Source organism: Mus caroli, unplaced genomic scaffold (genome assembly GCF_978045245.1).
Source record: "Mus caroli unplaced genomic scaffold, Mus_caroli_1 scaffold_13, whole genome shotgun sequence".
Lineage (NCBI taxonomy): Eukaryota > Metazoa > Chordata > Mammalia > Rodentia > Muridae > Mus > Mus caroli.
The window spans coordinates 7,188,986-7,213,114 of NW_028227268.1; the positions used below are offsets into that span (position 1 = coordinate 7,188,986).

The following is a 24,129-nucleotide window of genomic DNA, read 5'->3' on the forward strand; positions in this document are numbered from 1 at the left end:
AACATATTTTGAGTAAATAGACTCACATCACATTCTTCTTTCTCTTTTGTACCCCAACTCCTCCTGGAGAGCACCCCCCATCAAAACCTGCAATATCTTTCATTTTTTATCATATTATTTAAAATTTATAAAATATTGTAACAATAAAAATGAGTATTATAAAAGTTGTTTGATATAAAACAATAATCAATTGAACAGTCTTATGTAGATGTTTGTCTACAGCAATACTGAAAATACATACATTTTTCTCAATATAAGTTTTAAAGAACTCCAAATATATTAACTATACAATATTTTAAAATAATATATCACTATTAGTTTTTTTAGTGAACATCAATAAAGTCTTTTTGTTTGTTTGCTTTGTTTTTAGTAGAGCTCTAAGTCTTGGTTCTTACTGTGGTACAAACACAAAATAAGAACAGTTTTTGGACATTGGAGTTCATTGTAATAAGGCTGTACTTGAATGTTCCTCAGATCGCCAAAGGATTTTACCTCCATAGTAGATAAACTATGAGTTGACAGTTATGCTGCACCGAGGAATGAATTGTAGGCACCAATTTTGGATGCAGATTTCCTGCTACAGTCTATGCTATTTGACTTGAGTGATTGTCGTCACTCTCAACCCACAGGCAGCAGGTTACATTCATTTAAGAAATGCTGTATGTATGAAGATGGTCTACCAAGAAGTCATTCATCAACTGTTTCAATGTTCAATGGTTCTGCTCAGAGGATGGCACAGACATTAGGTGAGAGTAAGATTCTGGTTCCTTGGCTGTGATGATTTTGAAAAGCATTCATCTCAGAATAAGAGTAACTTATAAAGTCCTACTCTTCAAAATCAATACGATAATTATAAATATTAGCAAAACCTTCAGTCTCACTCTTTTCTGTTCTCTTACAAGCCACCTCCCAAATTTATTGTCTACATTTCTTTTGGCTGTATAAATAATTTTGAAATATGTAAGCTGTTCTGAAAACCACAGTGTAGTGTAAACACACCAAGTAAATAATCCTACTAATAGAGAGGCTGAGATAGGAGAAGCATGATTTCAAGACCATTATGTGGCACACAGCAAGACCCTGTCACATACAAATAAGCAGAAAGTGTATATGGATTGTACCATATTGAACCTATTTCTCCCATTACCAAATTAGAGAGACCTCAGGATGACAGCTGACAAATTTCTAATTCCTCATATTTTTGAATTTCAATTGATTAGGATATGTTGGTAATATTAATTTTCATATTAAGAGATATTAAGGAGAAGTGATTGTTACTTCCTGTTAATTTTCTTGTTAGAGGTGAAATTATGTTTGTGTGGGTTTGTTGAAAGATTTCTTTCTTGCTTCTTCTAGGGTGTAATTTCACTCCTTGTTTTGGTGTTTTCCATCTATTATCCTTTGTAGGGCTGGATTTGTGGAAAGATGTTGTGTAAATTTGGTTTTGTCATGGAATATCTTGTTTTCTCTGTCAATGATGATTGAGAGTTTTGCTGGGTATAGCAGCCTGGGCTGGCATTTGTGTTCTCTAGGGTCTGTATAACATCAAACCAGGATCTTCTAGCTTTCATAGCCTCTGGTGAGAAGTCTGGTGTTGTTCTGATAAGTCTGCCTATATATGCTACTTGACCTTTTTCCCTTACTGCTTTTAAAATTCTTTCATGGTTTAGTGCATTTGGTGTTTTGATTATTATGTGACAGCAGGAATTTCTTTTCTGGTCAAGTCTATTTGGAATTCTGTAGGCTTCTTGTATGTCATGGGCATCTCTTTCTTTAGTTTAGGGAAGTTCTATCTTCTATATATTATTATATTATCTATATATCTTTATATTATATTATCTATATTATCTTTTATAATTTTGTTGAAGATATTTACTGGCGCTTTAAGTTGGGAATCTTCACTCTCTTCTATACCTATTATCCTTAGGTTTGGTCTTCTCATTGTGCCCTGGATTTCCTGGATGTTTTGTGTTAGGAGCTTTTTGCTTTTTGTGTTTTCTTTCACTGTTATGTCAATATTTTCTATAGTATCTTCTGCACCTGAGATTCTCTCTTCTATCTCTTGTATTCTGTTGGTGATGCTTGCATCTATAACTCCTGATCTATTTTCTAGATTTTCTAACTCTGGGGTTGTCTCCCTTTGTGATTTCTTTATTGTTTCTATTCCCATTTTTAGATCCTGGATGGTTTTGTTCCTTTCCTTCGCCTGTTTGATTGTGTTTTCCTGTAACTCTTTAAGGGATTTTTGTGTTTCCTGTTTAAGGGCTTCTAGCTGTTTACCTGTGTTCTCCTGTATTTCTTTAAGGGAGTTATTTATGTCCTTCTTAAAGTCCTCTATCATCATCATGAGAAGGGATTTTAGATCTGAATCTTGCTTTTCCGGTGTGATGGTGTATCCAGGACTTGCTATGGTGGGAGAATTGGGTTCTGATGATGCCAAGTAACCTTGGTTTCTGTTGCTTATGTTCTTACACTTGCCTCCCGCCATCTGGTTATCTCTAGTGCTACCTGCCCTGGCTATGTCTGACTAGAGCCTGTCCTTCCTGTGATCCTGGTTGTGTCAGAACTCCTCCAAGTCAAGCTGTCTCTGTGATCCAGTGATTCTGGGATCCTGAGATCCTGAGATCCTAGGTGTGTCTGAGCTCCTGGGAGTCAAGCTGCCTTTGGGACTTTGAGATCCTGGTGTGACCAAGCTCCTGAGATGCTGGGATCCTCTAATCCTGGGCGTGTTAGAGTGCCTGGGAGTGGAGCTGCCTCTGGGTGTTGTGGGGCTGGCTGAAGAGTTTGCACCCAAGGTCTGCTCAGGGCAGCAGCCCAGAAAGACCAGAAGGAACCCGGCCACTGGTCTGGTGGAGTTCCTGTGTGCCTGGGTCCAGCTGGTCCCAGTTATTCCCGGTGTTGGGGACAGATGTTGTGTCCGCCTCACCTCTGATCCTCTGATCCTGGGTATGTTGGAGCACCTGAGAATGGAGCTGTCTCTCTTAAGCCTGCATTTTATTAGTTTTTAATTGTGCATCTGTGTGAAATCAGAGCTTCAGAAATCCCTAGAACTACAGAGTTGAATTGTGTGTACCTCAGCGGGTGATGGGACTAGAACTTGGGCCTTCTGGAAGAACAGCAAGTGCCCTTAACCACTGAACCATCCCTCCAGCTCCGTATTTGTATTTTAAATGGTGTCCTTAGACTGGAGATGTGGCTCAATGGTAGTTTGCTTGTCTACTGTGTGTAAAGTCCTGGGTTTGATCCCAGTTCCACACAAAAAGGGAAAAGATTATTATTAAATGGTATTTTATGTGTGGTTGTGTGTGTGTATATGTGGAGTGTGTATGTGTATATGTGGTTTATGTGTGTGTGTGTGTGTGTGTGTGTGTGTGTGTGTGTGTGTGTGTATGTGTGAGGTGGGTTATATGTGTGTGCTGTGTATGTGTATGGTATGTGTGCATGCGTATATGTGTGTGTGTATGCATGTTCGTATGTGTGTGTACATGTGTGTATGTGTGTGTGCATGTGTGTGTATGTGTATATGTGGTTTATGTATGTGTGTGTGAGGTGGGTTATATGTGTGTGCTGTGTATGTGCATGGTGTGTGTGCATGTGTATATGTGAGTGTATGCATGTTTGTATATGTGTGTGCATGTGCGTATGTGTGTATGTGTGTGTGCATGTGTGTATGTGTGTATGTGTGTGTGCATGTGTGTGTGCACGTGCACATTGTCTGGCCTACCTTTTATGGATCAGGCATCCACACTCAGACCAGGCCTCATGCTTTCACAGTAATTCTTACCCAGGAAGCCATCACTCGAGCCCTAAATGCTATCTTTTAATAGATTAATAGATTAATACATTTAATAGAGTTGAAGTTATTCATTGCAGGTAAGTAGATCTTTGTTTATTCACGTGTTTATTTAGGGGTGTGTGTGTGTGTAAAACAATGTTCTAAAATTTTACAATTTTCTTTTCATCTTTATATGTATGAATTTCAATTATAATAAAAATCGGTTTCTTTCCAATTCTTTCATCTTCATGGGGTGTATTAGTGTTCTATTGCTGTGATAAAACACTGTCCCAACAGAAAACAATGATGGCTGGCACCGCAGAAACCCCGAGGAGCCTGGGAGACCCATGAAGCAGCAGCAGAAAAGGAGTCTGCAGAGTCCAAAATAGCTCTGGAGTGACTAAGAAAAAAAAGGCAAGTCTTATGGGAAGATGCCTTTTAAAAGTGGGATGGCGATATTGTCGAGAAAGATTGCAAACTGAGCAGAGAAAGACAAGTCTGGATTCTTTGCTGCCATGTTTCAGACAGCACACAGCAGGCACAGGCGCAAAGGCAGTGCCTTTGGGGGCCGGTGATGATGACAGGGAGAAGAAAGCTGAAGCACCTTTTGTTCCTTTTATATACGTTTAATCATTTTCTTATCACTATTTACGTTTTTTAAGTACCCAAACACTTTCTTAGACCCCCCACACGTAAGCTTCTATACCCTCAGATTTTTCATAAACTTCACACTCCTTCCCATCCAATTATTCACCAGAGGACACAGGGGGTTGATTACAGGGAGCAATCACTGTAAAGTAAGTGAGTTCCTTTAGATAAAGAAAATGGCGGGCTGGTGAGATGCCTCAGTGCTTAAGAGCTCTGACTGCTCTTCTGTGGAGAGCCACAATAACATTCGCCATCACAAGATGGTGCTGGCTTCCGTTGTGCCAGCTCGACCTCTTTTCAGGAAATAAGCTGTGTGCGCATGTGCAAGAGTGTGTTTGCGCCAAGTCTTTGCCCACCCCGAGGCGTGACAATGAGATCATGGGTAAGCGACCAACCAGGTGTGGACGCGCCGTGCTAGGGTGTTTTTAAGCAGCCCCCTTTTGGGGCTCTGCATCTTCCTCTTCAAGATGCAGTAAACGCTTTGCTGCAGAAGGATCCTGGTGTTCCGTGTGCGTTCTTGCTGGTAAGACAATAGCGCGGGACATTTGGCGCCAAAAACCCAGGAACGCCTCACCATTGCCAGCGCTGAGGGGACCCTCCACTCGCAGAGAGGATTCAGAACTGCAGGACGAGGTAAGCTCTGAGAGGCATGTTCAGTCTTGACCTTTCTCTTCCACTAGAGGGAGCAATTGAAGCCTTTGTGATCGTTCTTGTGGTGCTCATCCTTTTCCTTTTGATTTCATATTGTTTTCAACGGTGGCATTGTTAATTATCGACCGCCGCCAGGCACAGTCAGACGAATGTAGATAAGCCACGGTGCTTTCCTGATACATAAGTTCCTCCTGTAGATAAAGGAGCAGTATGGGGGCTTCACAATCAATAGTCACAGCGCTACAGTCTCTCTTAAAACAATGCGACTTGAAAGTATCGGCAAAAACTCTAGATTGCTTTGTTAGGGAGGTGGATCGCATAGCGCCATGGTACGCGTGCTCCAGATCCCTGACACTTGCTTCATGGGAAAAGTTAAGAGGGGATTTGGTCAGAGAACAACAGCATGGGAAATTGAAGGCAGGGACTATGCTGCTTTGGAAACTCATAAAATCATGCCTAGAGGATGAGAGATGCCGCCCATCAGTGAAGGCAGGACAGGGAGTGTTGGAGGAGGTTCAGGACAGCATGTCAGAAACAGAGCGGGGTGAGAGAGTAGGAGCTATGAAGAAAAAGGGTACACCTAAGAAAAAAGGCCCTTCCTCGGACCTTGGATCCGAGGAAGCAAGAGATAGGGGAAAAGACGCCCTGGGAGAGAAAATGAAATAAAAGGAGAAACCACCAAAAGGAAAGAGCCTTTACCCAGTAAAAGAACTTGAGGCTCTGGGACTTGATAGCTCAGATTCAGATACTGGACTCAGTCCCTCAGAGGAGGAGGATTTAGAGGAAGAAGCAGCCCGCTATGAGGAAGAAAGATACCATTCAGATGAAAGGCGAGTGAAGAGATATGAGAAAAAACTAAAAGTTACTGGGGGCACAGGGCAGGCCACCTCTCGGCTTTCTGGTCCTAGTGCTCCTCCACCTTATGTGGAGAATTTCTATTCTGATTCTTTCCTCTCTAGAAAGGAACAGAAAAAACTACATCAGGCATTTCCGGTCTTTGAGGGTGCTGAAGGGGGACGCGTACATGTGCCCGTGGAGTACATTCAGATAAAGGAACTTGCCGAGTCTGTACATAATTATGGAGTCAGTGCTAACTTTACCTTATCTCAAGTTGACGATGTCCTCATGTGCCATAAAGATTTAACAATACTACAGATTTCATATCCAATTTTAATTAAAACATTGGGGCAGTGGGGATTACAAGTTGCTGCAGAAAAGGTTCAGATTGCAGAAATTGGCTTATTTTTGGGATCAATCATTTATCCTGAAAAAATAGTTCCTCAGAAATTAGAGATTTGCAGAGATCATTTACATACCCTAAATGATTTTCAAAAGCTGTTAGGGGATATAAATTGGCTAAGACCATTTTTGAAATTTTCATCTGCAGAGTTAAAACCTTTATTTGATATATTGGAAGGGGACTCTCATATCTCCTCCCCTAGGGCCCTTACTCCTGCTGCCAATTGAGCTTTACAGGCAGTAGAAAATGCTTTGCAAAAGGCTCAGTTACAACGCATTGATGAGTCACAGCCTTTTGATTTATGTGTCTTTAAGACAGCCCAATTACCAACAGCAGTTTTGTGGCAAAATGGACCTTTATTATGGGTACATCCAAATGCATCCTCTGCCAAAATAATAGATTGGTATCCTAATGCAGTTGCACAGCTTGCGCTTCAAGGAATAAAAGCAGCTATTACTCATTTTGGACAAAACCCTAATTTCTTGATTGTGCCTTATACTGCTGCACAAGTTCAGACCTTGGCAGCTACTTCTAATGATTGGGCAATTTTAGTCACCTCCTTTTCAGGACAGATTGACAATCATTATCCAAAGCATCCAATCTTACAGTTTGCCCTGAGTCAGGCTATAGTGTTTCCACAAGTAACAGCTAAGGATCCACTCATAGATGGGATTGTGGTGTATACTGATGGATCAAAAACTGGTATAGGTGCTTATGTGGCTAATGGTAAGTTAGTATCTAAGCAATATAATGAAACCTCACCTCAAGTTGTGGAATATTTAGTTTTACTGGAGGTTCTTGAGGCCTTCCCAGGGCCGCTTAATATTGTGTCTGATTCTTCTTATGTAGTTAATGCAGTTAATCTCCTTGAGACAGCTGGGATAATAAAATCCTCCAATGGAGTTGCCAACATTTTTCAACAAATACAATTTGCCTTATTAAATAGACGGTTCCCTGTTTATATTACTCATGTCAGGGCACATTCGGGCCTCCCTGGCCCTATGTCTCTGGGAAATGATTTGGCGGACAAAGCCACTAAGGTTATGACTGTTGCTCTGTCTTCCCAGGCAGAAGCTGCAAAAGAATTTCATAAGCGCTTTCATGTGACGGCTGAAACTTTACGCCGCCAATTTGCTCTGACTAGAAAAGAAGCTAGTGAGATAGTTACTCAATGCCAAAATTGTTGCCAATTTTTGCCTGTACCCCATGTGGGAGTTAACCCACAGGAAATCCGACCGCTGCAGGTCTGGCAAATGGATGTTACTCATATCCCTTCCTTTGGAAGACTTCAGTATCTACATGTTTCTATTGATACATGCTCTGGCATCATGTTTGCTACACCTCTAACAGGAGAAAAGGCCTCGCATGTAATTCAACATTGCCTCGAGGTGTGGAGTGCTTGGGGTAAACCCAAACTCCTCAAGACAGACAATGGACCAGTTTATACTTCTCAAAAATTTCAATAGTTCTGCCGCCAGATGGATGTGACTCATCTGACTGGTCTCCCGTATAATCCTCAAGGGCAGGGCATTGTAGAACGTGCCCATCACACTCTCAAATCTTATTTAATTAAACAAAAGGGGGATTCGAGGAGGCTCTACCCTCAGTACCAAGAGTAGCTGTTTCCATGGCACTCTTCACCCTTAATTTTTTAAATCTTGATGCCCAAGGCCATACTGCGGCCGAACGTCACTGTTCAGAGCCTGATAGGCCAAATGAGATGGTAAAATAGAAAGACGTTTTGACTGGTCTCTGGAAAGGCCCGGATCCTATTTTAATAAGATCCAGGGGAGCTGTTTGTGTTTTCCCGCAAGAGAAAGACAACCCATTCTGGCTACCAGAACGACTGACACAAAGGATTCTGGCACCTGAAAATGACTCCCGGATGGATCCCTTGGAAACTACCTTTAGCCCTTGTGCTGCCTCTTTGGATTTGGGTTCCTAGTATATTGGGAGAGTACAGATGGGCAATTTTGTCTGCCTTCCCAAAGCCCATGCCTGTCTGTCATGATGCAGTTGTTTTCCCCAAATTTTTTACAACCAATAAAAGTTTGGATCTGCCATACCTACCATATGATCCTACCTGGGCACCGTTTGGAGAGAATCGTTCTCTACCTGAACAGGGTTCCCTTTGCTTTCAATTTGACCAGAAAGGAGACTGCATTCAGCTCATGAGCCGAGCCTTGGGGTGGTTTAATGGAAAACGTGTAGGCTGGGTGAAGATTCAACAGGAGAGTGTAGGGGGAAATAGGACAAATTATAATTACACTTTTTTGCAAGAAGCAATCTGGATTAATGGTACCTTCCTTTCACCTAATTTTACAGACAGGGAGCATCCTCGTCAACCTAGAATATTCCCCCATTGCGGTGGGGAGGATGATGAGGAAATTATCCCGCCCTGGTCTGATTGTCAATCCTCCATTACTCGCTGGGCAGATCAGGATAGAACCTTCTCCTTTTCCCCCAATATGATGCTAGATCCAGGGGAAGAACTGGCTATGAAGCAGGGACTCTTCCTACAGGACCGTAGAACGAATCCTTTCCGTAAGTGGTTACTTTGTGGAATTAATGGTAGTTGTACAGATCTTAACACCTTGGCCTTTATCCAGGGTGGTACGGCCAGAAAGGCATCTTTTACTGGTATCACCACTGGCACCATGCTAAAACAGGATGGGTCCAGCCAATCATTCATAAATACCACTGAAATATTTGTTGGATTCAATAGAACCATTGTAAATCGGAATTATTAAACTCCAGTCTGTGTTTATCCCCCCTTTTTGCTTATTCTTTCAAATGATTCATTTAAAGATTGTTCCAATAATTCCTGTTGGATGTCACAGTGCTGGAATTCAAGATGGGCTAGTCGTGCCATGGTTGCCAGAGTCCCGAGGTGGGTTCCTGTCCCCGTGGAGACCCCCTCTACCCTGTCCTTGTTCAGGCGGAAGAGAGACTTCGGTATAACTGCAGCCATTGTGGTGGCGATCTCCATTAGTGCAATTGCAGCAACAGCTGCTGGGATTGCCATGGCAAACACAGTCCAAACAGACATAGCCCTAAATCAATTATCAACCATGATGGCAGATGTTGTTAATCTTCACACTTCTGCTAGTGCCCAGTTGAAGGGCAGATTAATGGTTGTTAACCAACGCCTCGATCTGGTAGAGGAAAGATTGGATATTCTTTTTCAACTTGCCCAACTGGGATGTGAAAAAAAGCTGGGGGCACTCTGCATTACCAGCGTACAGTATGAAAATTTTACCCGAGCAGCTAATTTGTCTAGGCAATTGTCATTGTATCTTGCAGGAAACTGGTCAGAAGGATTTGATGAGACTCTCGAGTCTTTGAGGGCAGCAGTGTTGGCTATCAACTCAACACGAGTGGACCTGTCGCTGATGGAGGGACTCTTTTCCTGGATTTCTTCAGCTTTTTCTCACTTCAAAGAATGGGCGAGGGTGGGTCTGTTTGGTGCAGCCCTGTGCTGTGGATTAGTGTTCATGCTATGGTTGGTCTGCAAGCTCAGATCTCAACAGAAACGTGACAAGGTCGTTATCACTCAAGCACTTGTGGCCATTGAACAAGGGGCCTCCCCTGAAATTTGGTTATCTATGCTCAAGAATTAGTCGGCATCTGAGTTCTCTGCTCTTGCACTCCACGGATTTGTGGATCCATTGCACTGGGATGAGAGAGACTCAACGATCCTTGATCAGCCCTTGCACATCGCTGAGGTTTCCTCATTGCACGCGATAGGGTGATCATGATTCCCCCACTAATTCATTTTTGGCTGGCCTCTTTTGTAGAGTTCACCCTAGGTCATTTAGCAGTTACTGTCACACAGTACTGCGGTATCCAGAGACGGGCAACTTTCCTCATGCACAGACCAACCTAAGACACGGGGCCCGGTGGTGATAGGGTTACCCTACGACGGGTAAGGCCTATCATTAGAGGAACGACCTAAAGCAGGAGCCACAGCAGATGGACATAATTGCACAGGCCTAGACCAGCCTCGTTTTAGTAAAACTAAAAGGGGGAGATGTGGAGAACCACAATAACATTTGCCATCACAAGATGGCGCTGGCTTCTGCTGTGCCATCTCGACCTCTTTTTAGGAAATAAGCTATGTGCGCATGTGCAAGAGTGTGTTCGCACCAAGTCTTTGCCCACCCCGGGGCATGCCAATGAGATCATGGGTAAGCGACCATCCAGGCTTGGACGCGCCGTGCTAGGATGTTTTTAAGCAGCCCCCTTTTGGGGCTCTGCATCTTCCTCTTCAAGATGCAATAAACGCTTTGCTGCAGAAGGATCCTGGTGTTCCGTGTGCATTCTTGCTGGCGAGACAATAGCGCGGGACACTCTTCCAAAGGTCCTGAGTTTAAATCCCAGAAACCACATGGTGGCTCACAACCATTCGTAACGAGATCTGATTCCTTCTTCTGGGGTGTCTGAAGACAGCTTCAGTGTACTTACATATTATAAACAAATAAATAAATCTTTAAAAAAAAAAAGAAAGAAAGAAAATGGTAAAAAGTTGATTCTTCAATTAGTCTCATCTTCAAACCCATCAGAGACATGAGAAGGATAATCTAAATGACCTATGTATCAATGAGAGTGACAGGTACTTACCCATTACCCAGATGACCACCCTATTAGGCTCTTGTGTTGGTGACTTAGTTGAGGACACAGGCCCCAGGCAAGCATCAGTTTTCAGTTGCCAGGTCTAAATAGACTTTTCTGTGAACCAGGAACTTGGGGAGGTTGTCCTATCTTTGTCTAGGCAAAGTAAGGCATTCAGTTTTCCAGTGTCTTGCCTGTCCACAATTTGGGCAGAGTTCTGGCACTCGGTGAGGCATTGGGGGCAGTTATGCCCAGTGGTTAGCATTACCACAATACAGGTGGAGTCACTGGTGCCCCATTTATCTTCTGTGGAGACCTTGGGAGAGTCACTATTAGGATTTGGAAATCTCTATCTGTCAAGGTAAGTTAAAGCATATCAAATTCCATATTCAGCAGGTCTCTGAAGTCCCAAGTACCATCTATCTTTGTAAAATATAGCTGAATAGACAAACTTGGCTTGTTTCTAGCTATTCGTCCTGGGCTTAACCTTGAAGACATATACAAGAGGTTAGATAAGGCCACCCCTCTATTAATTAAAACAAAAATGTTAATCATAGATGCGGTTCATAGAGAGACTGGCAATTTTGCTGATACTACAAATATTTCACCATTATAGGCCATTGTAGTTTTCTGTTGGTTTAGTTTATCCAAAGAGCTAAAGCTTAAACAGAGAAGTTAGATATGGCTGTCAGCAAGGCACTGAGTGCTTTTGGCAGCCCTTAGTTAAGATGGTGGTGATGGCCAGGTGTGATGGCGCATACCCTTAATCCCAGCACTCAGGAGGCAGAGGCAGGTGGATTTCTGAGTTCAAGGCCAGCCTGGTCTACACAGTGAGATCCAGAACAGCCAGGGCTATACAGAGAAGCCCTGTCTCAAAAAACAAAAACAAACAAACAAACAAAAGATGGTGATGATGATGATGATGATGACGTTCCCAAAACAAAGATGGCTGCCAGTCACATGGCTGCCCTTAATCAAGATGGTGGTGAAGTTATGAGTCCGCTTTACTTATCCCATAGTGAAGATGGTGACCAGCCATGTGTTTTATATATTGTCCCCCACCCTGCTGGCTCTGATGTAGTTAAGTGGGTGTGACAGGCGATTTAAAGGACCAAGGCTGTTCTGTCACTGCCACCATTGCTGCTACCACTGCATGGACGTGATGGGGGTGGGGATAGGCGGCATCTGAAGACATATATACCCAGCCACTCTTGAAGGGGGTACAAAAGACTGATTTCTTAAAAAAAAAAAAAAAAAAAAAAGGCCTGGATGTGTGGAGTTTAGGCTGAAGTCTGTTCAAGGTCTGAGACAAACCCAATTTAGATAAAGCCTGGTGGTGTGTCTGGCAGTCGAGGTTTAGCCACAAAGGTGTCCATTTTCCCTGCCTTCCCTGGAACCCAAAGGCTCAACTATGCAGTGCTCTGAACATAAGTCTGGGGTCATAAGTGTGTGTGTGTGTGTGTGTGTGTGTGTGTGTGTGTGTGTGTGTGGCAGGATGAGGAAGCCTCAGGTCAAACATCTTTGAATCCAAAGACTCTGTTCTGGCTTGCCCTTGGCAGGGGATCCCGGGGGTCTGGAGACCTGGAAGGAGAACCCAGTGCTCCAAGGCTGCTGGAAGGTGGTTGCTCACAGAGTCCAGAATTGATCTCATCAGATGAAGAGAAAGATGAGGGGAAGAATCTCAGTCCCCCATTTTCAGGTGGGGCTGGAGCTCAACTTCTCTGCACCAGATGATGTTATTCTCCACCGATGAAATGAGCCAAATCAAAGAATAAAGGCAGGCTTGTTGGGTGCAGCTCTCAGGCAGGTTCACTGGTCCCAAGAAAGTCACCATGGGAAGGGAGACAGAGGGACGGGGGGGGGGGGGGTAGAGAGAAAGAGCGTGTGCACACAGGGAGAGAGGAAATGAAGAGAGAGGGAGAGGAGGGAGACCAAAATGTCTGGATTGTATAGGGAAGAGTTCCTGGGGAGAGGAAGTCCAGCCCCTGGGATGAAAAGCTCACAGAGAAGGTGGGGCATGCCACCCATGCCCTGTAACAGGCAGAGATTGAGGGATGCTAGGAGAACTTGGGGGCCAGGTCCACTCTGGTATATTAACTATGCGCCTCAGCTGACTATGTCCCAGGTCTGAAACCCAACAGTATCCATGGGTCTGCCACTGCTGAGGGCCAGGTCTAGATCCATGGTCCTGCTATAGCTGGTGGTTGTGTTGATGTCTGTGGTCCATGGTCTGTGCTGTTACCTGAGGACATGTTGATATTGGTGGGCCATGCTGATACCTGTGGCCACGTTGATGCCCTTGGCCTGTGCTGCTGGCAGGGCTATGATGGTGTCCATACCCAATGCTGTGGCAGAGGGTTATGTTGATGTCTGTGGTCTGTACTGCCACTGGAGACTGTGTGGATGCCTGTGGTCCATGCCATTGCCAGAAGCCATGTGGAAGTCCATGATCCCTGCTTCCATTGACTGTGAAGGGCAAGAAAGCTACTCTTTCAGTGGTATCAATGGCTGAAGACTCATAATTGAGAAAGTGTGATGTAGAAAGATTCTGTGACAACTCCTACCTCTACCACACCCCTCAAAAAAGTAACAGCCTAGACAGAATGGCATTGAAAAGAAGTCTTAAAAACTGTGATGAGGATGTGGAAATGTAGTTCTCACAATTGATGGCTTCAGCTGGGGTACAAACAGGGAAGGACTCCATTTTCTTTAAGGGGATGGCCACTGGGAGTGTGACCATGTTCCAATGAGTGTAAGCTGTTTTCTTACTTACTTTCTGTCTGTCTCTTCCTCTCCTCCTCCCCCTCCTCCCCCTCCTCCTCCTCCTCCTCCTCCTTCTCCTCCTCCTCCTCCTCCTCCTTCTTCTTTCTCCTCTGCTTCCTCTTCTTCTTCTTTCTTCTCCTCCTCCTCTTTATCCCCCTCCTCTTCCTTCATTTTGCAGGAAAGGTCACAAGAGTGAGGGGCAGACTTGAGAAGACTGGGAAGTAAGCTTGGTCAGGGTTTATGATGTGAAATTCCCAAATCATCAATAAAAATATTTTTGGAAAAATGAACAAAACTGCCATATCAAGGCAATTTATAGAAGAGATGATTGATTTGGGCTTCTGTTTCCAAGGGATTAGATTCGATCATGGTAGGGAATCCTGACAGCAGGCAGGCAGCAGACACAGAACAGGTGAGAGCGCAAGTAGGGTGCAGAGAGAGGGGACTGGGAATGCCAGGAGGCTTTGAAACCTCAATGTGACATACTTCTTCCAGCAGTGCCATATCTCCTAAAGTTACCCAAGGAACATCATCTACTGGGAATTAAATGTCCAATGCCAGGTGTGCTGAGCACAGCCCACTAACACTTGAGCTGAGACTCTCAGCTGCTGGGTCCATCATTATAGCATAGAACCTTTCTGGATCTAATATCCAGAGTGCTCTACCCCTTAACCCAAGACCAGATTGTCCAGACTTCCCCACCACTGGTCTATGGACTTCCCTCCTTTGCCTCTGCTTGCCCTGCACAGTTCCCTGGCCTCCTCGTTCCTACTGAGTGACCCAGCTCTGGCATTAACTGATGCCTCTTGTGCTGAGTAACTGACAGCAGGAAACACCCACACTATAAAAGGAAGCTTATGAGTAAGACACTCAGAGGCAACCTGGACAAACAGAGCGAGTCAGCTGAGATCTCCAGGGCTTTGGGTATCCCGCTAAGATTTGGATTTGCTGCTGGCTGTTCATCAAGGGGTGCAGCAAAGTGGGAAGGCAGGACCATGTGGCTGTCCCCAGCTCTGTTTCTTCTCAGTTTTCCAGGTATGTTCAGCTAGGGCCTGGGGGGCTTGGGACTGCAGGTGTAGAGTGGCAATAGAGGGCTCTGTCCCAGGTTTAAGGAGAGCTGCCACCTTCAGGGAAATGTGGGGTGGCTCTGTAGCTTCATTCAGCAAAAGGACCCTGGGCTCTACACTGTGCCAGGCATGGGTCAGGACCTGGGGACGTGAAGGGAAAGGAGAAATGGAGGTGACCATTAAAGGAGATTCCAGATGCTCTTGTAGGTGAGACATGCAGGAAGAAGCACAAGAAAGAAGAGCTCAGGGGAAGGAGCTGGTACCACTGAGGGAGCTACAGAAAGCCCTCCTGAGCCCACTCCTTCCATACCTCAGAAGGAAGCAGATCTTTACAGCCCTTGCAGCAAGCAGAACATACACTCCGGGGAGAGGGCATGGCTTGGGGAGAGGACTTACAGGCTTAGAGCAGCTGCCACACCCATGCAAAGGGTGTGGACAGGTCACTGAAGGGACACTAGCTAAATGTGAGTTTGCAACTGCAAAATGGTAAAACGAGGGACAATTGCGGGTGCCTGTACCACTGGGCTTGCGTCTGAGATCCAGGCCCCCAGTTAGCTGCCTGCACTCTAAACCTCAACGCCGGGCTTTCCTAGACACCAAGCAGGCCAGGAGTGAGCTCTGCCATGTCTTGCACACATGCAGAGCAATGCTCACTAGTATACTCAAAGGCTGCACATCTACACACAGTCCGTACATCTACACACTCTGTCTGTACCTCCAGGATCACCTGCTCACATTCACACTCTTTGATTGTTTGGTTGGTTAGTTTTGGGAAGTTTTGTTTGTTTGTTGTTTTGTGGGGTTTGGTGGGGATGGGTTTTTTGGTTTGGGGGGGTCTGTTTTGTTTTTTTTAGTTTTTTAACAATGGAAACAAAAACACACCTAAAAGTGAAGCTTTTGGAAAAAACATTTGTTCTTCCCTGTCTTTTATTGGTCCTCAAATTTGACCTTGGCCTCCCCAGGCCTTGTGTTTCACAGCTGAGCCTCTGAAGGCACCCTTGTTGACAAGTTTCATCTGAGAGGATATTCACAGAGTCCCTCGTGGGTATGGGCTGATTGTAGCTGTAAACTTTCACAAAGGACTTGATCTTGGTTCTCTTGGCGATCTTCTTTTTGCCCATGGCAGCTGTCACTTTTAGTGGTCAATTCTAGTCACCAGGGCATGTCTATAAGTACCATCTGATGTGTGTCCATCATCAATGTTCCTCATGATGACAGCTTTGCATCCTGAGTAACATCTAGCCAGGACCGGCACCACTTTCCCCGGTTTTGTGAACTTGCCCATTTCGACAGCAAGCAGCCAGCAGAAAGGAGTATTCACACTCTTAAGAAGCCATAAGCTGAGACCATTCACAAAAAGGATTTTATTCTTTTGGTTTATTATATATGTATGGGTGTTCTACCTGTATGTATGTAAGTGTACATACCATGTGTGTGCTTGGTACCTATAGAATCTAGAAAAAGGTTATTGGATCCCCTGGAACTGGAGTTATGGATGGTTGCAAATACCATGTTAGAGCTGGGAATTGAGCCTGGGTGCTCTACTAGAACAGCCAGTACCCTTTTTGTTTGTTTGTTTGTTTTGTTTTGGGGGGATTGTTTGTTTTTGTTTTTATTTTTGTTTCTGTTTTCGAGACAGGGTTTTTCTGTGTAGTCATGGCTGTCCTGGAACTCACTCTGTAGACCAGGCTGGCCTCAAACTCAGAAATCTGCCTGCCTCTGCCTCCCAAGTGCTGGGATTAAAGGTGTGCACCACCACCCAGAAAGCAGCCAGTACTCTTAACCTATCTCTCTAGACACCCACCCTCCTTTTTTTGAGATAGGGTCTTATTGTATAGCCCTGACTAGCCTGGAGCTCACAATGTAGACCAGGCTGGCTTCAAACTCCTAGAGATCCTCCTGCCTCTGCCTTCCTAATTCTGGAATTAGAGGCATATGCCACTATACCCACTTCATTAGGTAAATTTTTAAAATAATCTAATACTAACGTGCTTTGGACATCTTTCCTGTCATTGTTTAGACATTGCTCTTTACTTTTTATGCTATTGCTCTATCAGAACTTCCCAGTCTAATTCCCTATTAATGGTCTTTGAATTTTCCAGGTGTTTACTGTTACATCCATACTAAGGCTAATGCCCCATGTTCCACTGTCTGTATTAATCCTAGGACTGGAATAAGTGTGTGTGTGCATGAGCACAGAGCATAGATTCTTTACAGAATAACCAACAACTTTAGTGGTGCCCACCATGAACTAGAAACTGAGCAAGACCTTGGGGCTGGGGATGGAGGGAAAATAAGCACAGAACCTCTGTGCTTTGAGAGTGAGAAACGTATCTAGGGTTAGGGAAAGAGATAGGCACCTGAAATCAATTGCTCAGGCTCCAGATAAGAGGCCAGGGGGCCAACAGGAGGAGGGAGGCAGCTCCAAGAAGGGGATAAAGCACCAGGTAGAAACCTGGCCTGGAGGGGTTGGGGAGGGTGGCTGGGATGAGGGCTGTCCAGGAAGGACTAAGTCCACAGCCTTAAGAGGACACACTGGGGTTAGGGGAAAAGAAAGCACAGGTGGCCACAGAGGAGCAAACAAGGTCTGACTCTAATGAGAAACTAAAACCAGTTTGCAGTAAGACATGCATGCCAGAAATGAAGTTTTTAAAGTCACTCTGGGCAGGGGAGTAGCTGACATTCTGGTGCTGCTGAAGAGACAGGCTCAGTACGGTCCCAGCAGCTATCTGAATGCACTGGGCTTTCCTGAATGTTCCTGCCATGATCCAAGTACCAGATGGAGGTCATGTCTAGCCAAATAGCCCCCAATGCCCAGCATTAGTGGCTTACATGTGTTTTTAATAGCCAGTATGTGATTATAGCGTGGCAGCTGTGCAAAGAGGGAAGTGAGGCTCAGAGAAGTTAAGTAACTTACCCAGGGTTTCTCAACAATGCCATGGTAGATGTGTCCATCTGCCAGCAAAGCCCACACTCTCTCTGCTCAGTCGTGATGTCGCTTGCACTGTGGCAGCAGAGGTGTAGAGAAGATGGTTTGGATTGGCATCTCCAAGGTGGGGCTGGCTGAACTGATCACCTAGCACTTGCCAAGGGGAGGTGAGGAGAGGCCAGTATAGATGTTAAATCTCCAACTAGGCTCCTGATGGAGTGTGCTTAGTGCTTTTAAGGTTGGATCTCCGGTGGCTGCCATAACAAGCGACCAAAAGCTCAGTGCCCCAGAACAACACAACTTTATCTTACTGTTCCAAGATCAAGAGTCCAGAATAGTCTCACTGGCCAAGGCTGAGTCCCTTCTGGAGTCTGGAGAACAATCCATTTCCTGGATTCATCCAAAAGCGCTGATATGTCTGTTGGCTCATGGCCTTGCCTCCTCTTCAAGGCCAGCAGCAGCATGCCTGCCTTCAAACCTAAGCCAATTTCAACATCAGGATGTGTAGAATAATCCAGGACAATTGTATCTCAATATCTCTAGTCACACCTACAAACGTCTTTATTCTTTCTCTTTTTAAAACTACAGACAGGGATGTGCACATCAAAGGGTCTTCTCTGCTATTTTCTTTGGTGTGTAGTGTGTGCTACAGAGCTTGTGTGGAGGTCAGAGGACAGCTTTGTGGGGTCAGTTTTCTCTTTCCACACAGGTGCATTGTGGGGATTGAACTCAGGTTTGCAAATTTGTGCTTTTACTCATGTATCCACCTCACCCACCTCCCTCTGTCTGTGTGAGGCCACATAGTACCAGGTTGGGTGTTAGGCATCAGTAGCCAGTACTTGGTAGGCAGAGACAGGAAGATTTCTGTGAACTGGAGGCCAGCCTGGTCTATGTAGTGAGTCCCAGGCTATTCAGAGCTACATAGACCTTGTAAGGAAGAAAGAAAGAAAGAAAGAAAGAAAGAAAGAAAGAAAGAAAGAAAGAAAGAAAGAAATAGAGGGAGGGAGGGAGGGAGGGAGGAAGGAAGGAAGGAAGGAAGGAAGGAAGGAAGGAAGGAAGAAAGAAAGAAAGAAAGAAAGAAAGAAAGAAAGAGGAAGGAAGAAAGGAAGGAAAAAAGAAAAAAGACAGGAAGGAAGAAAGAAAAGAAAAGAAAAGAAAAGAAAAGAAAAGAAAAGAAAAGAAAAGAAAAGAAAAGAAAAGAAAAGAAAAATGTTAACAGTCTGTGAGGAAGGGTTATTCTATCAACCATAGATACAGAACTCAAATAAAACTAAATTAACTCTAAGGAGAAAGTCCCATGAGTGGGGAGGCGGTGATACTGTGCAAACCTGCCCCATTCACAGAGGCCAAACCCCAAGGCTGAGCTATGGTCAAGAAAGGTCCCCACCACAGCCCTCTATCTCTTTGTCTGCATCCAAGTGACTGAGAACAAAAAGTTACTATAAGGAAAGAGTGTATCTGTGTTTAGCCAATTTTACTGAGTCACCCCACAGACCAGCAGGATACACATTCCACATAGACATTCTCCAGTCTATTTTTGGCTCTGGTTTTTCCATCCCCTGTTAGAGAGAGAAAGCAGCAGAGTGGGCTCTGTGGAAGAGGTGGTGATATGTGGTGGGTACTCGGAATAGTGGCCTAGACCCAAGGGGAACATTTGGGTTACAAATGTCACTTGGAACCTCGTATGATGCATTAATTAGAACCACAGGCATGGGCCATTCCCTCTGTGGAGGCAAGAAGGCTAGCGAGAGAGTCCTGGGTGGGATGCTTGTGGTCACACTGACTGGATGTAGAGACGCTTAGGAGACACACATCTGGGTATACCTGTGAGGATATTTCCTCAGACATAAGTGAGGAGGAGAGATGACCCTGAATGTGGGTGGCACCATGCCATGGAGTGGGAGTCTGGACTGAATATATTCATGAGAAAGCAGGCTGAGACTTCATCTCTGTTTCCTGACGGCAGACGCAATGTGACTGGCCACCTCATCTGCCCACCACCACACTGCCCACACCACCCCTGCCATGATGCATGCTTCCCATCCATCATGAATCTGAATTTAAATTTAAAAAACAAAAAGCTGCTTCCTCCTTAAGTTGCCTGTCAGGCTTTTGTCACATCCAGGAAGAAAGTGACCCAGGTCCTGGATTCCCCCAACTGCCTGTAGAACCAGCTCACAGTAGCTCACAGCTACTCATCTCAGCTCCATGCTCACTGATACCCTGATGTCGGTCACAGTGGGGACATTTACATCCCAGAGACTGGCGGATGTTACTAAACAAAACATTTTTTAACCTAGATAGAAGGTTGTTAAACATTTATCAGCATGCCACTAATTACTCTAAGATCTGAAGAGGATGGCAGGGAGGAAGAGGTCACAGTGTGGAGTAGTCACAGAAGGAGACCATCAGAAAAGAATTGTGGCAAGAGGACATGGAAAATAGGAAAGGAAATCAGAAGTGTCACATGATGCAGGAGGCCTGGGAAGATAGAGTCTGGAGAGTCCAGGACACAGTCATGAAGGGGTTAATGGAAATAGATGTGAGGATTCATCAAGTGGGTCAGGCTGGCTGGAATACCGGGACCCTTATCTAATTCTTTGGACACTGGCTTGACTCAGAGGAGTAGAAGCCATGCCCTGACATTGTGTTTTTCAGGCTGCCTCTCCATCCAAGGCCCAGCATTGGTGAGGGGTCCAGAGCAGGGGTCAGTGACTGTGCGATGTCGCTATAGCTCAAGATGGCAAACCTACAAGAAGTGGTGGTGCCGGGGAGCAAGCTGGAGCACTTGCAGGGTCCTCATCCGATCCACTGGGTCAGAGAAAGAAACGAAGAGTGGCCGGCTGTCCATCAGGGACAATCAGAAAAATAACTCATTCCAGGTTACCATGGAGATGCTCAGGCAAAATGACACGGACACTTACTGGTGTGGTATTGAAAAGTTTGGAACTGACCGTGGGACCAGAGTTAAAGTGAACGTCTACTCAGGTAAGCACTTTCCCTTGGGTACCACAAGGCCCTGGCACTCAGGGCTAAAAAGGCTATAAAGAAAGGATTGAAAGCCTAGAAGGCAGGTAGGCAGGCAGGCAGTGGGGCGAGATCGTGCAGGCAGGAGGGAGAGCGGGAGGGAGGGAGGAAGGGAGGGAGGGAGAGAGGGAGGGAGGGAGGGAGGGACGGAGGGACGGAGGGAGGGAGAGAAGGGAGGAAGGAAGGAAGGAAGGAAGGGAGGGAGGGAGGGAGGGAGGGAGGGAGGGAGGGAGGAAGGAAGGAAGGAAGGAAGGAAGGAAGGAAGGAAGGAAGGAAGGAAGGAAGGAAGGAAGGAAGACAGATGGAACAAGGCAGTAACAGACGTAAGGAACACCTTTACCAACGTCAGCCCCTGAGGTTTCTCCAAGGACTCCCACCGACATGTGTCCTGACTGGCAGATGTTGGTGTGGAACTAGGGCTTAGAAATCTCCCTCTGGAACCCATGACCTAGCCCTGCTGTCCTGGAGATACACAGCCCTGGAAACTCCCATTCTTCCACTGGAGGCTTACGTAGGTCACAGATGCCTGAAGAAGTCCTCAGCCCATCAGACTGAGAAGTTTCTAGTGGATGCTTCAAAGAGAAAGCTATTAAATCAGAAACAGAGACCCCCCTGATTCTTCCCGCTTCTCCCTGCCTCAGCCTCAGTGAGGGACTCCAGGACCTTCTGTTGGCGCCTGAGGAGAAGCCTACCCCACTTCCACCCATCTAGCCATATGCAGACCTTCTTCAGTCCAGCAGCCACACTGACTCCTGAGAGGGCAGCAGAGATGGTAGGGCTGAAACCAGTGAGAGAGACACAGAAGTTGCCTCCTGAGGGAAGTGAAGTTCAGAAAGGTTGACCCTAATAGGACTTCCCCAGGACTACCACTGAAGGGAAGCTGAGAAGATCTGTGGGGGCAGAAAGGGGGTTGATTAAGATATAGAGGCAAAAGACGAAGTGGCCAAAAAATGTGCCTCATGTGGAGCTTTGAGTGTCCAAGGGGATAGGGGACACCAGCTTGTATGGTGATCGTGGCTGGTCAGAGGACTGTTAGGACTGGAATTATCCAGAGTTCTTCTCAGCTGCCAAGCATGATTAAAACCTAGAGCCTTTGTGTGGATGGTTTACTGGGTCAAGAAGTAGCTCAAAAGATGGCTATAACCCAGAGATGAACTCAGGAATCCATGACCCAGCCGCCCACTGCAAGACACCCCAGAGCTTCCTCATGGTGACATTTCCTTCCTCATAGTCCTTCATGATTTAACTAGCATTGTCCCTTATTGCTCACTGACCTCCAGGAGTCCTTTGCCATTTATCATCCTGGTCACTAAACACTTGTTTCTGAGATCATCTCTCCTTGAGCCTTACTCAGTTACTATCTAATGGCAAGGAACAGAGATTCTTGCCTCTAATCAAAGCAAGAGGAAAGAGATTGTGGTGTGTCTACTCCTCCAGAATAAACTACGGTCAATATCTCCCTGTCATATCTCCTATTAATAACAATGACGGAGGAGATGAGTTATGGGCAGTCAGACAGCTCGATAGCAGTCAAAGGACTGTATCAAAGAGACAAGGCTTCCTAATCCAGGAGAAGAAAGATCTGCTGATGTGTTGGACAGTTTTAAGTCAACTTGACACAAGTTAGACCCACTGCAGATGGAACCTCAATTAAGAAAAATGTCGCTAGACTGGCCTGAAGACAAACCTGTAGAGCATTTCCTTAATTAGTGATTGATAGGCGAAGGCCCAGCACATTGTCATCCCTGGGCTGGTAGTCCTGGGTTCTATAAGAAAGCAGGCTGAGCAAGCCAGTAAGCAACACTCCTCCATGGCCTTGGCATCAGCTTCTGCCTCCAGGTTCCTGCCCTGTTTGAGTTCCTGTCCTGGCTTCCTTCAGTGATGGACATGGAAGTGTAAGCCAAATAAACTCCTCCCAACTTGTTTGGGTCATAGTGCTTCATCGTAATAGGAGCTCTGACTAAGACACCTGATGAAGGCCGGTTGGATTGGGATACCTTTGTGAGCCATGCATGAACTATTCCCCAATCTGTGTCATAACCTATGGCCATTTTTGTTTATGTCTAGTGGGTAAAGATACCACGTCGACTTCTAACCAACGTCCCTGGCCCACTGTGGACAGCAGTACAGACATAGTGTCTTCTGACTTGCAGAAAAGGTGAGTCCTGAGGTCTTTTCTCTGCCCTTATGATGGTTTGTATATGCTTGGCCCAGGGGGTGGCACTATTTAGAGGTGTGGCCTTGGAGTAGGTGTGTCACTGTGGGCGTGGGCTTTAAGACCCTATTCCTAGCTTCATGGAAGTAGTCTTCCATTAGCAGCCTTCAGATGAAGATGTAGAACTCTCAGCTCTGCCTGCACCCTTCCTGCCTGGATGCTGCCATGCTCCTGCCTCGATGATAATAAATGGACTGAACTTTTGAACCTGTGAACCCAATTAAATGTTGTCCTTATAAGAGTTGCCTTGGTCCTGGTGTCTCTTCACAGCAGTAAAACCCTAACTATGGCACTCCTCTACACAGGTTCCTCCTATGGGGATGCCAAGCCTGAAGACTCCTACCCATGCGCTATCACTAGGAGCTAGTGATTGTCATAGTCCAGACTCAAGGTTCCAAGCCACCTCTGTCCCTGGCACTTCCCACCCATTGTGGTCCCCATTCCAGCCCCACCAGGAAACTAATCTGCAGAGCTGTCCATCATTACCCAGCCAATTGGTCAAAAATGCCCTGGCAGCATTGTGACTGCCAAGGGAGAGACAAGGACCCCCATATCATCATGAGAACAGGGCAGAGACAATGATTTGCTAACTTGGAGCCAGTGTTGAGGGCAGAGTAAGCAAACACAACCTAGATATAGAGAGCTTCAGGTTTCTGCTGGGTTGAGGGATATTATGGGAAAGGAGAGCCCCAGAAGATAAAATTAGAATAAGGGGACAGGCCCTATCAAGGCCACCTGGAGACACCGAGATGCCCTCATGGTTGGGTGGACCTTGGAGAAGGTCCCTGGGGGAATCTTCCAAGTAGGGTGTGATGAGCTAGCTCTTGACTTCCGTGTCTTGGAGGATAGGGTATAATGGGGCTCAAGGGCATGAGACCCTAACAGCTGTGTCTTTGTCACAGGACCTATTACATGCTCCTGGTATTTCTGAAGGTGCCTGCCTTGCTCATCTTGGTTGGTGCTGTCCTCTGGCTGAAGAGGTCAACTCAGAAGGTCCCTGAGGAACAGTGGAGACACACTCTCTGTAGCGATTTGGACTCTGAACTTCTAGCTAAAGACATTTCTCCTTAGACTGATGAATAAGCAGAGCCTTCCCATTCTGGACTCTCATTCCAGAGGAGACCACGACCAGGGAAGAAATGTCCTTAAATCCTCGGTGGGCAGTGACCAAGGCTGGTGCCTGGAAGGCTAGTCCAGGCATGA

At 45.6% G+C, this 24,129-nt stretch overlaps 1 protein-coding gene and 1 pseudogene across 1 annotated transcript; one reads left to right on the plus strand and one right to left on the minus strand.

Annotated features, from left to right (window-relative positions):
* Nucleotides 1–14,683: 14,683 nt before the first annotated feature.
* Nucleotides 14,684–24,096, plus strand: Cd300lb (CD300 molecule like family member b). Its single transcript, XM_021178277.2, has 4 exons — nt 14,684–14,723; nt 20,343–20,672; nt 22,779–22,869; nt 23,829–24,096. Exons 1-4 carry the CDS (start codon nt 14,684–14,686, stop codon nt 23,995–23,997), a joined length of 630 nt encoding a protein of 209 aa, XP_021033936.2. The 3' UTR covers nt 23,998–24,096.
* On the minus strand, nt 15,638–16,040 carry LOC147001372 (large ribosomal subunit protein eL27 pseudogene; annotated as a pseudogene).
* Nucleotides 24,097–24,129: the final 33 nt, after the last annotated feature.

What these genes read in the sequence shown, in the direction of transcription:
- Cd300lb (XM_021178277.2), top strand. Translation starts at nt 14,684, where the DNA reads ATGTGGCTGTCCCCAGCTCTGTTTCTTCTCAGTTTTCCAG. An exon ending in GTTTCTTCTCAGTTTTCCAG is followed by an intron (nt 14,724 to 20,342) that starts GTATGTTCAGCT and finishes TGTGTTTTTCAG; the next exon opens with GCTGCCTCTCCATCCAAGGC. An exon ending in TCTTCTGACTTGCAGAAAAG is followed by an intron (nt 22,870 to 23,828) that starts GTGAGTCCTGAG and finishes TCTTTGTCACAG; the next exon opens with GACCTATTACATGCTCCTGG.